Here is a 13,898-nt window from a genome sequence, read left to right as displayed (position 1 = left end):
TGCAGGCTCTTCTGACATGGATATTACACAAGCATTAACTCTAAACTTACTTAGCAGAGCTGACCTGACAAACAGAAGGGTTGGGTAAGTTACACCCTCTTAATAGGGATAGCAGTGATCACACAGTCTCTAGACACACTGACTCCCGAGCTGTCCCTTGGGCTGCTCAGTTTTGCGTCATCTCTGGTGTAGGTCAGTGGCTGTAAAGCACAGTCAGACCTCAAGGGAGTTTGTAGAAAACCCTGATCTCTCGTACCATAGAAATCTCTCTTTTGCTATCATCTCCATGTCCTTCATGTCATAGTCTTATATGCATAATTTGACTCCTTTTTTCAGCAATAACTCATGTGATTGTCACGTCCTTATAAATAATTATAACTTTAACAAATGAAAAGGGTAAGGGGAGACAGAACAATTAAAAAAAATGGGAGTGAGGGAGCGTTTGGCTTCAGTGTGTGAATGACACATAATTTCCAACAACGTGAAGAGGAATACTTATCTTGCCTTTAAGACTAGTTCATTTATTTAAAAAATATATTCCTCAAAATTTAATTTGTGGTTTCAGGAGCTAAGTATAGAAAATTGCATAATGCCCTTTTAAACCTTGGTGACTAAGAGTGATCACATTAAATAAATATAGCATGCATGGACTTTGTTAAAATATGATTTGTTCCATTGCATGGGTTTAAATCTCATCAGTGTTTGGTTAGGCTAAAATACAATATGCATAATATTCAAGTATAAGTGTTAAATTACTTAAGGTATGATAAGGAGATGAGAACCATCGGAAGGCAATGCATCCTGTTGAGGTTACTCTGGGAAGAGAGTTAAAGGACTTGTGGATTGTAAAGTGAAAAAAAGTTTGTATTTGAAATTTCACTCATTACTGCTCAAGTTGTCTCTTATGTTTATAAACAGCATTATTTTCCATTTTCTCTTCAGGTGCTTCATTCCAAATGCCTACGCTGCTCTCTTCACTGCTGCTCTGGTGCCATTAATGTGCTTGGTAGTGGTTTTTGTGGTGTTCATTCATGCCTACCAGGTGACCCCGCAATGGAAAGCATATGATGATATTTTCAGAGGAAGAACTAATGCTGCAGGTATGATATATAGGCTAACTCCAAGGAAACAAAGTTTTCAGAACTACACTGAAAGTTCTCCCCAGATGGAAACCACAGTTCAGTAAATACCTAAGTATATGTTAAAGATTAAGCATGTTAGTGTTCCCTTTGAAGTCTGTGAAAATATTTTAATGATTAAAGTTATGCATATGTTTAGCTGTCATACCAAAGTGAGGATAAGCTGTAAATTAAGAAATTAATATCACTGGTTCTGTCAAGTCTAGTAAAAAGAATAGCAGTGAGAGCCAGCACCTCCTGGTCTGAGCACTGGCTGGTGTTCCCTGCCATGGTTTTGGCCTGTACCAAAAAGCACTTTCTCGGGCAGCGCCAAGGCAGGGCTTGGGGCAGCCTGTGCTTTGGCCCTCCCCAGGAAGCAGCCTGGGCTTGCTCACCCTGTCCTGCCTGGGGGGCGGTGATAACTGCGCTGGTCTGCTTGGCCCCAGGGCCTGAGCATAGTGCTTGGCCTTTTCCTTTGTAGTATAGAGTCAGTGACTGCCTAGTCAGTGAGAATGCAGGCATGCTGGAGTATTTGGAGTTAATACTTCTGTTTTGAAATTTCCTAGTGCTACTCGTAAGTGAAACGTGCTTGAAAGAAGAACTGTTTCATGCAAAACAGGAAGTATTGGTCGCTCTGTTCTGCTAGAACAATTCAAATACAATGATGTTCCTGAAATAAAACTGCAGCAGTGTAGACCAGTGCTGCAATAATAGCTGTCTGTGGAAAGCGTAAAATAATTCTTTTCATGGTGTCTTTGGAAAAAAAATTGGTTCTATAAACAAATGCAAGTATGTAGATTTTAGTGGAATTTTATCTGTTTTCTCCCTGATTGTGTGAAGCCAGTTAGATTTTATAAACTTTCAAATGATTCTTGAATCTTTTTTCCCAATTTTCTTAGAGAAACGTTATCTGAACTTAAAAGGAAATGTGGATTATTACAAAATTCCTTTCAGTAGTCCAGTGCATGTTCAGATTTATAAATAGAAGCTGTCTTCTTTAGGTTCAGATACTCAGATTTGCAGTGATAATTGTAGTGTGTAGATGGGGACTTCTGTGTGTTTTATTTTGAACTTTTGGGTTTTAGAAATATGTTATTTTTATGAGAAAATGAAAATAAATACTAAATATATATGATCCAGAAATTTTTTCAGATATTAATTTCTTTCTTAGTGATAGAGTGTCAACTTGCATAAGAGCTACATGAGTTTGAATAAGGTCTGATAAACTTAGCTTGTAAATAGGATCTTCAAGACCATGTGGCTTACTTGTACTTTATTATTTCATTTCTTTCTGGGGATAGAGAAGGGACTTCCTGAAACAATCACAAAGGTGGCTCCTTATTTAGTGTTGAATAATGTAGTTTATTTATTTATAAATAACTTACTTTTAGTATCTCCAAGGATGGAGATTCCATGTTCATATGTTGAAGTGTAAGGCTTCTCTCAGAGCAGTTAAACCCCGTAAAAATACTGTATATTGGAACCATATAAGTAAAAAAGTCAGCATGGGAAATGGCAGAAAGTACTAATAGTAGTTTTGTCTGTATGACATAAGCACATGAAATAGTAGGGATGAAACAAAATCCTGTTTGATTTAACATAGGACTTAGGTGATTTTTTTTTCCGCAATGGAGTACAGAAAATGGTGGAGAGAGAACGTTGAAGTGTCAGAAGGAATAAAAAATCAAGAAGAGATGCTTTCAATAATAAGTTGGTAACAGCATTGCTTTCTTTAAAAAATAGGGTGTATTTTTTACTACTCTGGTACCTTAATGGCAGACTGGCCATTTTACCATAGGCCTTTTGCAAGCACAAATGAAAGTACCTCATGCAGTGGGTGGGTGCCTGGTGAGGCTTGCAGTGTCTGTGGTTTTATAAGGGTTCTCTGTGTGCCCATGAGTATGTTTATAGCGCAAGCTCCTAACTGTGGCACTTCAGCTACCTCCTGTGTTGTGCAGTGCCAGCGTTTCTCTCGGTTTCCTCTGAAACGTGAATGACTAAACAGCAGTTGTGCGTGTGTAGTGTCTTATTCTGGCTTGCCTCTGGTTCTCATCCCCATCTTGAAGAAATCCCTGTCTTGTCGCCCACAACAAAGACTCCCTACAGGGGAAAAAGCCTTTTCCGGTCTCCAGCCAGGAGTTCTGTACCCGCACTTCCCCACCTTAAACAGGGGTAGGTAATGAAAAAGTGAAAGCAAAGACTGCTTTGCAAAAGTGTCTGCTGTCCAGAAGTGATCCTGTCTAGAAAGAGGCTAAAATCCCAACTGAATGAAACTGCAAACAATTATGATATATCAAATACAGAGATATGTAAACACAGGAAAAAATATACTTCAATATGCTTTCACATATGGTAGTAATTGTGGACACCTGTTCTTTAAATTCCAGAGAGCAGAGTATCACAGAAAGAAAAAGTAGAATATACAGTTATGTAATTATCATTTATACATAGATAATCAAACAGATATCTATTTGCATAGGACTGTAGTAGTCACGCTTATTCCCTTTCTGGGAGTCATTCAATTAGAAGATGCTTAAAATTGCTGCATGATACAGATGAGTGATTGCTCAGTGTGAATTCTGCAATAATTCATACTTTTTCATGCAAAAAATTGCTCCTGAACAATGTGCTGTAGGTGACCCTGCCTGAGCAGGGCAGTTGGACTAGGTGATCTCCAGAGGTCCCTTCCAACCTCAACCATTCTCTGATTCTGTGATTCGCTCAATGTTGTCAGTAAAAAGTAAAGTAATTGTCAGTAACAAACAGAGTCAAATCACTGGCTTGTCTATTACCATAAAACAGAAAAAGTGATTGTTTTTACAGATTTAAAAGAATATATTTGTTATCTGACTTCTCCTAAGTTCTTCAGACCGTGTCATAGCTTGTAGAAAAGCTTGAGTAACATCATTTTAACTATAGTTGGTTAATCTCCTGAAATTCTAAATTTGCGATCTCTACTTGAAGAAAGCATTTACTGACTTTAACAGGAGTTTAATAGGAATAGAAACAGTAAAGTTTATCCTCGGATATAGTGTATACTGTTACTTTCAAAGAAATTAGATAACAGGTGGCTAAGCTAAAAAACGAGTCAAAATGTTTTAATTATTCTTTTTTCTTCTATTTTTGGAAGATTGTGAAGCTTACTGTGCAAAGCAGTTCTGTCTTGAACAATGCATTCTTCTACAGCTACTAGGAAAAGTTCTGTCTTCTACAGTGAAAACATTTTCCTGGATTTAAATATTGTGTGTTACTATTTTGTGCTCTCCATAGGAGTAGAGAGTTTGTTATCTGTACTAAAAGGGACTCCCACATATTTTTGTTACTAAGAGCAGGATAACAATGTTGGGTTTCACCATACGGATCTAAGAGGAAAATTTTGCCCTTTGGTAACTGTGGGGAGGAGGACCATTTGCACATGGATAAATAGTTTTGTGGAGAATGTCTTCATTCTTAGAAGGATATCATTGATTTTTTTCATGTGTTTTATACTCAAACATTCATTTGCTTGTTCTATCTCCTTGTCTCTCATGCAGATACTCTTCCCAGTCCTCTAGGCATTTCTCCTAGGCATTCTTGAGTAGAGAGTCACATCTCTCATACCCTACTGTAGTCGTTTCCAGGCTTTGAAGAAAATGTCATGGCCCAAGGGCAGCGAGTCCAGCACAGCTACTCTTGGTAATTGTTGTCAATTGCTCATTTGTTTTGGCCAAGGTCGTGGCCTGGGATCTGCCCACAGAACTTATCATACTTTTTTCATATGCCTGGGTTATCCCTGTAAAAGCATATGATTATAAAATAAGATTGTAATAGAGAATAAGCAGAAATAAATAGAATTTGCTAACTTCTAATTTGATCAAAGTGCAATTTACACACTTCTCACCACCCCATCTAGAACACCAAGCTGATGATTTTTTCGTCTTACTCTCATTTTTATTGCTCCAGAATTGTTGTATAGTATCATTGTGGTATTTTACACAGTGATAGTGCTTGCCTAGGTCAGGGAGTTTTCTTCAAAGCTAGAAGACTGGAAGAAAGGGCTATGGGAGAGTCAAGAATTAATTATCTTTTAGAGCAGACAGCTCTTCTTCCTCAAAAGTGAGTGTTGGAACATGGTGTGAAGGTTGATTTTCAAACGATGTCATAGCTAACTCAACTGTACTCTTTCAAAGACATGCATTTAGTTTGCTAGAAAAGAGAATTCAGTTTGAACTGATTCAGTTTGCCAGCCCTTCAGCAAACATATTCTATTGACTGATTATTTTTCTATATATAGAAACTAACTTCTCAAAAGCTAGCCTTGAGAGAAGCCAAATGAGAAGTGTGCATTAGATAAACAACCTTTGCGTGAATGAACATTTAAGTTTGCAGCAAGAAAGACTGTTTCTGAAGGAAATTAGGTGATCTAAAAACTGGATTGTATGTATTTGGCCTTACTAGCAAAAGGTTGAAATAGGGATAGATTGGAGATGATTTTTTTTTCTTCACAGTCCTGATATTCAAATGTAGAAACTGGAAATGACAAATACAACAGTCCAATATTTATTGTTTGATTTTCAAACTGTTTGCTAACCTTTTATAATTTCATGAAACAATTTGAAAGTATAGAGTAAAATTTTGAACTGAAAAATAACCTGCATTTTTTTCTGGTAACACCTTTGTTATGGATGACCCCATTTTATTGAACAACATGTAGTGGCATAATTTTCATGCTTTAGGCATAAATATGCAGTAGAATTTACCTGATTCAGATATTATCATTGTAAATGTGCCAAAATTAATTTAAAGATTAGGAAGTTAAGTTGCCAAAATAAAACTTCATTAAGTGTGCCTTAGGTATTTAGCTGTAAAATTTTAACTACCTTTTTGTGTCTTCCTTCATATAAATTTCTTTAATAAATTAATTGCTTTAGCAGTATGCAATGCCAGACCATGAAAGCTCCTCCTATATGTGCTACCAGCTGATCTCAAGAAACAAATAAGCCATCTGAAATGCAAGTTTAGGACATTTCAGCCTTGGCACTCAGGAAACGATGCTGAGGACAGGGCTTTTTATTCAAGTGGGAGGATATATCTAAAACTAGTTACAGATCTTCCTTATCCTGTAAGTGATATGGTAAAATCTTTATCTTGAATTGTAAGATATATATCGTATACCTAAAAGAAGTGAGGGAACAGTGAACTGTAGGAGTACTTTCATCTTGAGATGAAAACATCCATCTAGGAATCAAGAACCAGATGTTGGCTACCTCTGATCTAAGCGTTACATACAGTATTCATCACAGTCACATACTGAGTATAATATTTTAATCTTCGTAGCACTCATTGGGGCTTTTTTGTTGTTTTTTGGGGGGATTTAGGAGAAAAAAATCTGTGTCTTAGAGGTTTTTAAAAATACAGCTAAGGCAAAATGTGCAAGCATAATTACAAGCTGAAATAAAGAACAAAGATCTGAATAACGTAATAACTGAAATTCATCATCTGCACTCATGTAATTTAGTTGGTGTTTCACATGTGTTTCACATGCCCAAATTAGCTTTCCCCTTTGAGGAATTCTGCAGAAGCAAGTTAATTTGCACAAGTTACTGCTGTACATCTGTAGATTTAAAACTCATTTGATATTTTGAGTAATAACTTCTAAAGAATTTTCTTATATGGAGAGTAGTAGGTTCATACTTTCCTTTCTTTTTTGATTAGCTGTTGCTCCTAGATTTACCATTTTTCCCTTTTTCCCTTTTTTTGGTGGGGGTCAATGTCCTTTTCCTTGCATAACAGTCATAGCATAAATTATGTTAAAGATGCCTGCTGTTTTGTTTGGCCATACTATGAAATCTCTTAAAGATATGTGAGAAAGTTTGTTGAAAAACTAAGATTTAGTGGGAAGATTAGAGAGGCTGGTCTTTTATGTTTTTGTGGCAGTGATGTAGTCTTTATGTTTAGTAGTGACGTGTGCTGCTTCTTTAGGAGGTATTCTTTAATTTCAAGCTGCTCCTTTCCACAAATAACAGCAGATCAAAAATATAAATGAACTCAAAATATATTAAAACACATTTGCTACTTATTTTTGCAAACTATCTATGAACAGTTTTGTCCAATTGGATTCCATGGACATTTCTACAACAGCTTTCTGGTCTGCTACTGGAATTAGATACTTTGTCGGGAGTTATGTATTGCATAGTGGTGGTGGTGGTGATGATAGCAGTGTTTTCACCTTTGAAATGTATGAGAAAATCTCTTAACTCCTTTATTTTGGCCACAAAATCCTGTTGTCAAACTCTTTTTCTACAACAACTGTCAAAAGCTCTGCTACTATCTTTAACCCATGACTTGGTAAGCAATTGTCTGTAGAGGTTTTACTGAGTTTAAGTCTCTAGAAGTGAGTGAAGTTCTATGAAGTAATACATTCTCCCCACTCAGCTAGGAAAAAGTGTTTGAAAAGGTGATCCAGATTTTGCAGTAGGTCTTCATGTCTAGCCAAGAACAATTAAAAACAACTAAAGTTGCATTATCAGTTTAACAACCTGAGGGGAAGAAACATAGTAAATATTTATAGGTAAACTCAGAAGATCATGAAAGCTATGTTATTTAATTGGTTCTTTTGTTGACTTTTCTATTTTTAGAAAAAAAATTAAATACTTCAGGCAATGGAAAAAGACACATAATTAGCCAACACAGTGGTGAGAATACAAACATTTGGATATGATATGAGTTTGTAGTGCATTCTTTATTTTTCACAGTAAAATTGTATAGATGGTTGCTAACAAGGTACAAAGACATACCCTGCATTACACTGCAGAGTTTGAATATTTCCTAATTGTATTCATTAATTTCTCCTTGATTTAACATTTTCCACTGTGCAGACTTGTAGTCCCAGAGAAGTTTATCTATGACATCAAGTACGGAAGGAAGGAAGGAAGACCTTCAGGTGGTCTGCCTAACAGTTCTTTGTAATTGAAAGCTATTACTTATTTCTATTATGACTTGTTTGTTAGTCTTTGGTTCATTCAGGTTTTAGGCTTTTCTCTGCTCAAGTGCAAATCTTTCAGTTTCATAACGATAAAGATACTGAGCAAGAAGGCATTTTTAAAGAACTATTTAGTATACATAGTGGACAGTTGTTGACTGGAATTGGGCAAGTGCATTTCCGCACTGCTTCCCTCTCTCTTAAAACAGGTTGTGGTAGGCTGCATCAGACTATTCTATCATAATCAATATGCACTGCAGAAGGAGAAGAGAGGTTAGCCGTGTAAACTACCCTATCATTATATTAAATTGAAATGACATATAAGAATCCACCTCAATCTTCAAATTGCCATTATGTGAATCATCAAAGGTGTGACAACAGACTACAATGTGGGACATTGGTCTGCTTCTTGTTTTCTTCCTGCTCTTCTCCACTCTACCTTCCTACCTACCTTTCCTCTTCCTCCTTATTTCTCAGGTGCTCCCACCATTTTGTTTGTTGTTTCTTCCTTGCCTTCCTCTCAGCCTAGGACTACCAAGAGGCAGCAGCAGCAGCTCTTAGTGCTGCCAGGTGCAGCCAGCAGAAGGCTGGCAGGTATCTCCCTCCTGTGCCTTCCAGAATAGGTGCCTCCTGACTATGAGGAGGCTTACACCTACAGGATGCATTTGCCACTGGCATATTCTCTCTTATTTTTTTCTTTTCTCTCCAGCAGCTAAACCAGCGCTACTCAACTGGCAGAATCTATTGTAGGCCCAAGCTATGAATAAGTTTTGCCAAAGTCTCATCATGTGATGTAAGATCTTGTATTTCTCACTGTTTTTCCAGTCCTTCAGGGAATATAGATGTATGAGCTGCTGCAGTTCCATCTGCAGAGGAATCATGTGGAGATTGACTGGCCGAGCAGAACTGTAGCTGGTATACTGCTTCCAGCTTTGTGGACCACTGTAAGCTAATCTAGCCTGTTTAGGTAAAAGATGTAGATATATGAACCTCATCATCAGATATTTCTTTGCATAGGTCAGTACAGATGTACTTACAGCACAGCAGCAGATGACAATGCAGAATTCTTAAAACTGCCACCATAGTCTTTCTTTTCTTTGTGAGGTTTGTTTAAGAATGTAGGAAAGGACGGGTTTACATTGTTACAGGTTTTACACAACTCTAGATGAAAGCAAAGCTGATTAGGAATGTTCTGGGTTTTTTGTTTGCTTCTATTTCTTGCGCTTGTTTTTCCTATAAGGAGGAAACCAAACAACAAAAACAAGGCTGACAGGTATTTTGGTTGAGCAATCTGACATTTTTTTAGCCAAAACTTACACTAGTGATTGCAAACCCGTGGAATTCCTTGCCACAGGATACTCCGAATTTTAAAAGTTCACAGTAATGAGTTTGAGAGGAGACTGGATGAGCTGGTGAAAGAGAAGTCCCCTGAAAATAACTAAATATAGAGAAACCATGTCTGGTTCAGGAACTCCCTGAGCTGTAAATAATTGAAGCATGGGAGAATTGCTGGGAGAATTATCATGTGTGATTAGCCAACTCTTTTGGCATCTGCTTTCGGCCAGTGTTGGAGGCAAGGCTACATAAATTTTTGGTCTAACCCAGTACAGCTCCTTGTATTTTCCTGTTGAGGAAATTGTTCATTTACAACATTTTAATATTTTTCCTGGTTCATGGATTTTTTAGTCTAATCATGAAAATCTGTATCATGAAAATATTACAGTCTGTCTTTCAAATCTCACCAACATCGCTTTTATGTAAATCATGGGATAAAATCTTGACTTTTTACTCCAAGGACTCCTCTGCCATAGTAAAACTACAGTTTTACCACCCATAAAAACTTGATTACAATGCAGCACAACCCTCTGAACAATAATCATTTCAGAAAAATCAGTGTCCTGAATAAGTTTAAAAGGAAAATAATCTCTTCTCAGCAATGGAGAAGAAGTGAAAAATAGTGGGAAACTCTAGCTGGTTGTGTAAATTAAATGTATGAAATTTCACCTGGTTGATATTTAACACCTGGACTGTAGTAAGTTTTCGAACTCTGTAGAACTGCAACTAGAGCTGGGTACACAGCATTTATCTGTACTGAGTCATCAACTCTGCCAGTGTTTCTTGAGCTTGTAGTCAAGGAAGAGGGGAGATATTTCGGGGAGAGACATGAACAGCCAAGACGGTGATATATGCATATATACATATATGTTTATATTTAAAGAGTGGGTGGACTGACTTCCTTAAATAAAACCTTTCATCATTCCAAGTACTAAAATGTATGGTAATAATGTAAAAAATGGGGACTAGCATGGTTCAAATACATAGGGCTCAACAAAGCTGCTTGACCATGTCTCATCTGTATCATACTGATGCTAAGTTGACTGTTCCACCATAGTCTTTCATGACCTAAGATTTATGCAAGTAGTGTAAAGGTGAATGGCTGAACTTTGATTTAGAGTGAAGTTCTTATAAGTGAAAGCACATGTCCAGAAATACCTTTTGAGTTTGTTTGGGAGGGTGTTGTTGGTTTTTCCCCTATGAAGGAAACCACAGACAGCTAGACTATTCTGGTTCATTTCAAGCGTATCTATTGGCACCCTTTTCTTTTATGCAGTTGTCTGTTTTTACAGGCTTAAAAGAGATTGTTTGTTGCTGATTATCTGGTATGTTTGTTCCAGTTTTTGAGCTTTTGTTTCATCAAAATACAACAAATTATTTGAGTAAAATGTCAGTGAATTCAGACATCTGAGACTTTAAATACTGGCTAGATTTCAACTTCGTATTAACAGCTTACAATATCCATAGTGAAGCAATTGTTATAGACAAAGATAAAAAGCAGAACCTTTGACTATGTACATTCAGCATGTGGCAAAAGTAGGTATCTCCGAACATTTTTATTAGTATAATGCATATACAAACCCTGTAATTAATATATTTGTACTCAGTAGTGTTCATTATGTGAACTGTTATCAGAATTACTCCTTAAGATATCTTGTTAGATACAGTGGGCTCGATATGGTCTTACTATGGTGGTTTTACTCTGGTGAGATGGCATTGAGTTTATTAAAGTTCCCTTTCATACACACTTGAAGATAATAGACTCAGGCCATTATACCTCAAACATATATGATCTAGATAGCATGTTAATCCATTTTCTTCATCTTTATGTATGCAGCTATTTCAACTATCTATGGTTTCAACCATCTGGAGGTGTAAAGTTATGATCAATATTGTGATATTTTTCCTTATGTAATGTTTATGTAGTGAAAGTAGAAATTATGATGTTGCTTTTGGCATTTTCTACTGCCTGCTGTTTGTCCTCCCATAACTTGCTTTCTTCTCTCCCCTGCCCCCCCACCTGAATTGAACTGTGTTACAGAGTAACATAAAGGCCAAATCATTATTTGAACTTTCTGAGATACTTTTTGAAAGTTCTCTACTTTGCCAGGTTAGATCTATGTTTGGTGTTTAGAAAATGTATGCATTAGTGATCATTAATTGCCAGTCCATTACATCAGTTGGTTTTTATAAACAGCTAAAGTTTATTAAATGATTTTGAGATTTAAATGAAGAGATTGTATTTTTTTTCCATTAATATTTGTGCACAAATAACCACTCAATTTATCATTAGAAATGTATATTTACAAACAGCCAAATTTTTTGCTGTATTTTTCTTGGTTTTTGTTTTGGTAAATTTGGTTATTACTATAACTTTGAATATGATGAGGTTGTCAATTCTTTGTTAGTTATCTGTGAACATGAAGGATACTTCTAATAAGTATTTGGATTTGTTTCATTAATGTGTGCAATATAGGGAAAAAAGTGATACTTAATGCTCTGTTCTTTCTCTACTACTTGGTGCTTTACAAAGCTTTGCATTTTAAATATTATAAAATTATTGTGATGTTCACCATGTATATTAGTAGCTGTTAAAGAAAAGCTTTTTTCAAAGTCCCTTGGGGTCAAGAGGATTTTTTTCTATTGTCTCCAAGAGACTTCAGGACAAGTGCTTTGTGTGTTAGGGATATTAGTGACTTTAGAGTGTAATATGAGAAATACATTTTATTTATGTTCTATTCATCTAACAAAACCCAGTTCCTCCCAGTCTAAACACACAAGTACAGAGCCTTAGTCTTCTTTCCCTGGTGCTCTAAAAAATGCACACATGTCATTAGTGTTATATTATGGATCAGGGTTCCTTAGGGAGTCTTAAACCATTAATAAATTTTGTCCAGGCCTCGCCTAGCCATGGGTAAAGCGGTTCAGGTGCTTAACAGGCATCTAATGCCATTTTAGACAAGCAACATTACCCAGTTTGGCCCCTAGCTGTCTCTTCATAAGAAAAGGGTCTTCCGTAGGTCCTATGTCATAGGTACTGATGATGTACAAATGCTTCAGATATCTTATGACATCAATCAAATGAATCTAGTTCTAAGGCACCTGTATCCCACTCATGATGTCTCCTGAATGTCACCAGAGATCTCAAAGAATGGCTTCCTGACATCACCAGCTGGCCTGGAAATCAAGACACTGCATCCTCCCTTCTGCTGAGGGCAAGCTAGTATCCTTAGTGCCCAGAAACAGTGCTATTTATCAGTGATCAGACCAGAGAGGATTCGTATTGTGTCCTCAGACATAGTTGCAGAACAGTACCTTTAGTGTGATTACAGCTGAACTTTCCAAGTTCCTTGCTTAGAGAATCTAACTATCTTACAGTTGTAATGGCATTTGTAATTTCCCAGTTAAGAAAAAAAAAAAAAGCAAGTAAAAAGCAGTAAAAACCCAGTAAAAAGTAAGGCCTTGTTAACTGTTCCAGAGAACTACGTTTATTTTAGTACTTGAGTTTTCTCACCTCTGGAGTCCTAGGTTACCACTTCTCTAACAGTATGGTAATATTTATGTGTAACACAGGATCTCATTATATTTCACTAAGGAAGTACACCTCTTTCTTACGTTTTGTGTCACATTAAGTCACTTTGTCAAACTGTGATTACATATCAGCCCACGCTGAGGTTTGTGTCTCAGGTTTTAAAGAGTAGTATTAGGCTTTAGTTGAGGAAACTTGAAAAACACATTACCTGCTCACATTTTGCTTCACTTCAAGCTGTTCTCTTGTTCGTAAAAATATAAACATTAATTTCACAAATTCAGTTCCAAAGTATTTATTAAATCCCTGTAGCAACTATTCCCTGCCTTGCTAGGAGGTAGCCCTGACATTGGCTGCTGCTTACGTTCACATGACCTTTGTTATTTGTATCATATTCAACAAAACACCAAATATGCTCCCGTATTGCTGCTTCCAGAACAGTGCCTGTCAGCAGTGTGCCTGTCTCCCGTCTTTGCTGATGTCGCAGCACTAAGGGCAATGCCTTGCAGAGCACTGCTGCACCTCAAAATGTCCGAGCCCAGGCAAACGTGGACTTTGAAGTCCGTGCTGAATCCCATCGATAGCAGGGGCCAGCATGCCGCTCCTTAGTGTCAAGAACAGAATTGGGTGGGGGCTGAAAGCTATTTTCTGCTTTTCTTTTTGTGAACTTTGTTCTACTTCGACATCTTCCCTCCAGCAGAGTTTAAATCTTTTCTATTATAAATACAATAAGGAGTATAAAATGCAGTTGTATTTATCTACTGGATTGTGTGCTTAAGGCCAGGGTTCTGCATGTGTTTCTGAATGTGGATGAAGTTAACTAGCAAATTATGTCTTTGAGGAAATCTTTGACTGAATAGAGGTATTTGCTTAAATTTTTGTAGGATCAGGTGCCTTCACATTTTCAATTTGCAGTAAAAGTAACAACAAATCAGTGAATAAGCTACTCTCGTAC

The 13,898-nt window shown here is 36.8% G+C and overlaps 1 protein-coding gene across 1 annotated transcript in view; it reads left to right on the top strand.

Annotated features, from left to right (window-relative positions):
- The window catches only part of LOC135325119 (adhesion G-protein coupled receptor V1-like), a 271,435-nt gene that overhangs the window by 214,840 nt on the left and 42,697 nt on the right, over positions 1 to 13,898 (top strand). The window contains exon 86 of the mRNA XM_064502689.1: positions 943 to 1,100. Within this exon, the coding sequence (XP_064358759.1) occupies positions 943 to 1,100 (158 nt within the window). The remainder of the gene's footprint in view (positions 1 to 942; positions 1,101 to 13,898) is intronic.

This window comes from Dromaius novaehollandiae, chromosome Z, assembly GCF_036370855.1.
Source record: "Dromaius novaehollandiae isolate bDroNov1 chromosome Z, bDroNov1.hap1, whole genome shotgun sequence".
NCBI classification, from domain to species: Eukaryota; Metazoa; Chordata; class Aves; order Casuariiformes; family Dromaiidae; genus Dromaius; species Dromaius novaehollandiae.
This window is presented reverse-complemented; position numbering and strand designations above follow the sequence as displayed.